Raw genomic sequence first — 2,158 nt, 5'->3', positions numbered from 1 at the left:
CAGGCCATGACCACCCTGGCCCATGTTTTGCACACATTCCATGAGTCGTACACTGCATTCCATGACCACCCTGGCCCATGTTTTGCTTGGTTTACATGACGCGTACACTGCATTCCATGACCACATTGGCACATGTTTTACATTGTTTACATGAGTCATACACTGCACTCCATGACCACCCCTGGCCCATGTTTTGCGCACATCCCAGAAGTTGTTCACTGTGGGCTTATAAGTCATGACCAGCAACCCATCAATATGTGGGCTCCAGACTCCAAGTCTGCTATCGCAAATAAATGTATGTACTCCAACACTCCACACCGTTAAGGTGACAAACCTCAATGTTTCAGTGGATCAATCAGGTAAATCACCCACCAGTAGCATCCTATAAAGTAAGCCAGATTACCTGCAGCTCAACTACATTCCTGAACCACAACTGCCTTCCATTATCAATATCATAACTATGAACTTCACTCCTTGCAGGTCTCAATCCGTAAACCTTCAGGGACTTAAGTGTGTGCCCTGGCAGCTTGTTTCACTGCAGCAAGCTCAGCCCGCATCTGGTGAGCAGTGATGGCGGTGCACCACATGGTTTCATGGTCAGGCATCCCATATGCACCACCACCAGTGCCACCCGTCGCCATGGTGTCCCCATACTCTGCAATGACATCGTCAAGTCTCTCGCCAATCAGGTCCTCCAGGTAGTCACCCTCTGGCTCACAACCAGCTGGCCCCATAATTGTTTTGCCAGCAATCACAGCCGCTTCCGGTGCAGCCATGGCCATCTGAGCTGAGACCTGCTAGCAGAACATCAAGATGTGAGCATATGTAAGACCCANAATGCATGATACTGGTGCCCTGCGATGTTCAGGAACCTACNNAGCACTGCATGACATGTGCCATGGATACATCCACAATGACATGTCATAATACATCATACCCATAACCCATACCCCGCGTACCTGCTGCTGCTTCGGTGGCAACCACTGTTCATCTCACCCATCATGACGGCTGGGGCCGTGGCAGGGGTCTGGCAGGATCCCTGCAAATGCAGCATATGGGCCGAATTGATATAGTCTGTTGGAATAATAGTTTAGCAGCTGGAGGGATGCTCGGGGGGCCCTTCCTCGTCCATTCACCCGGACATCCGAAGAGACGGAGGGTTCAGAAATCACCACCTTTCCAGCGTGCAACCTGATCAATCAACTTTAAAATCAACTCCACATCTCAGCAGCTAGCTTACCCTCGTTCCCCCGAACTTGGGGATCTCCCCGGGAATCGAACCCAGGATCTTAAACCGCTAAACACAGTAGAGTCAGCCCAGAACTATTTAACAACATGTACTTACAGCTGCCTTGGCATTCACATATGCCACTCGGATGATCGATGCCATGATTGCCCGCTTCTTCTTTTCAAGGCACGCCTGGCTGATCCTCCAGTACTCCAATGCAGACTTGGACAGCACATCTGCGTGTTATACAAGGAGTTGTGCAGTTATGTGGGGTTTCCAAGCATGCAACTGCAGCTGCAATAAATGCCACACTTACAGTTTGTGTGGCAGTACACAAACTCGATGGCATCCTTCCACTTACTCTGTGCAGAAGCCGATGTACAGTGGTGCCTTGATGGACAGAGGCAGGTTCGATGCCTTGATTGTGGCCTGCAAGCAAGTCAGTGCTTCATGAGTGTGTAGTGACAAGTTGTGCTGCTGTTAGGGGCCTTACCCGGCAGAACCTCTCATTGAAGTTGTGTTGGACAACTTCATCCATGACTTTATTAACCTCTGCAACAAAATCCCGGTCCCAGGCATCCCGCTGCTTGCGTCCCTCGGCGAGTATGTCATCCTTGCTCTTCTTGCTTGATTTTAAGTTTGCACTTCTCTCTCCTGGGAAGCTGTGGGGTTCCAAGGGAAGAAGGAACAAGGCAATTCCCAGGTTGTCATGCTTATGCTTTTAAGGGCAACAACAGCAGCTTTAAACCAGCCATCTTGGCAAAAAAGAAAAGAAAATTCAGTGCATTTCAGTTAGAAAGGGCTAAGCAGATTGAAGTCGGCAGCTGGCTGGGAACCACATTTAAATGCCATTGTTGACGGCAGGTCAACGAACACACCTGTTCCCGTGGGAAGCTCCTTCACACCGAATGTGTCATAGAATATGACATG

General features: G+C 49.7%; 1 protein-coding gene across 1 annotated transcript in view; it reads right to left on the bottom strand.

Moving 5' to 3' along the window:
- Nucleotides 1-1,738, bottom strand: part of VOLCADRAFT_108716 (uncharacterized protein) — a gene marked incomplete at both ends in the record, with an annotated part of 6,528 nt that extends 4,790 nt beyond the window's left edge. The window contains 5 exons of the mRNA XM_002959650.1: nt 583-794; nt 1,241-1,297; nt 1,346-1,464; nt 1,545-1,588; nt 1,722-1,738. Coding sequence (XP_002959696.1) covers nt 583-794; nt 1,241-1,297; nt 1,346-1,464; nt 1,545-1,588; nt 1,722-1,738 — 449 coding nt within the window. The remainder of the gene's footprint in view (nt 1-582; nt 795-1,240; nt 1,298-1,345; nt 1,465-1,544; nt 1,589-1,721) is intronic.
- Nucleotides 1,739-2,158: the final 420 nt, after the last annotated feature.

The sequence above is a fragment of the Volvox carteri genome, assembly GCF_000143455.1.
Source record: "Volvox carteri f. nagariensis unplaced genomic scaffold VOLCAscaffold_484, whole genome shotgun sequence".
Taxonomy (NCBI): Eukaryota; Viridiplantae; Chlorophyta; class Chlorophyceae; order Chlamydomonadales; family Volvocaceae; genus Volvox; species Volvox carteri.
Note: the sequence above shows the minus strand (reverse complement) of the source record. Positions and strands in the feature narration are given on the sequence as shown.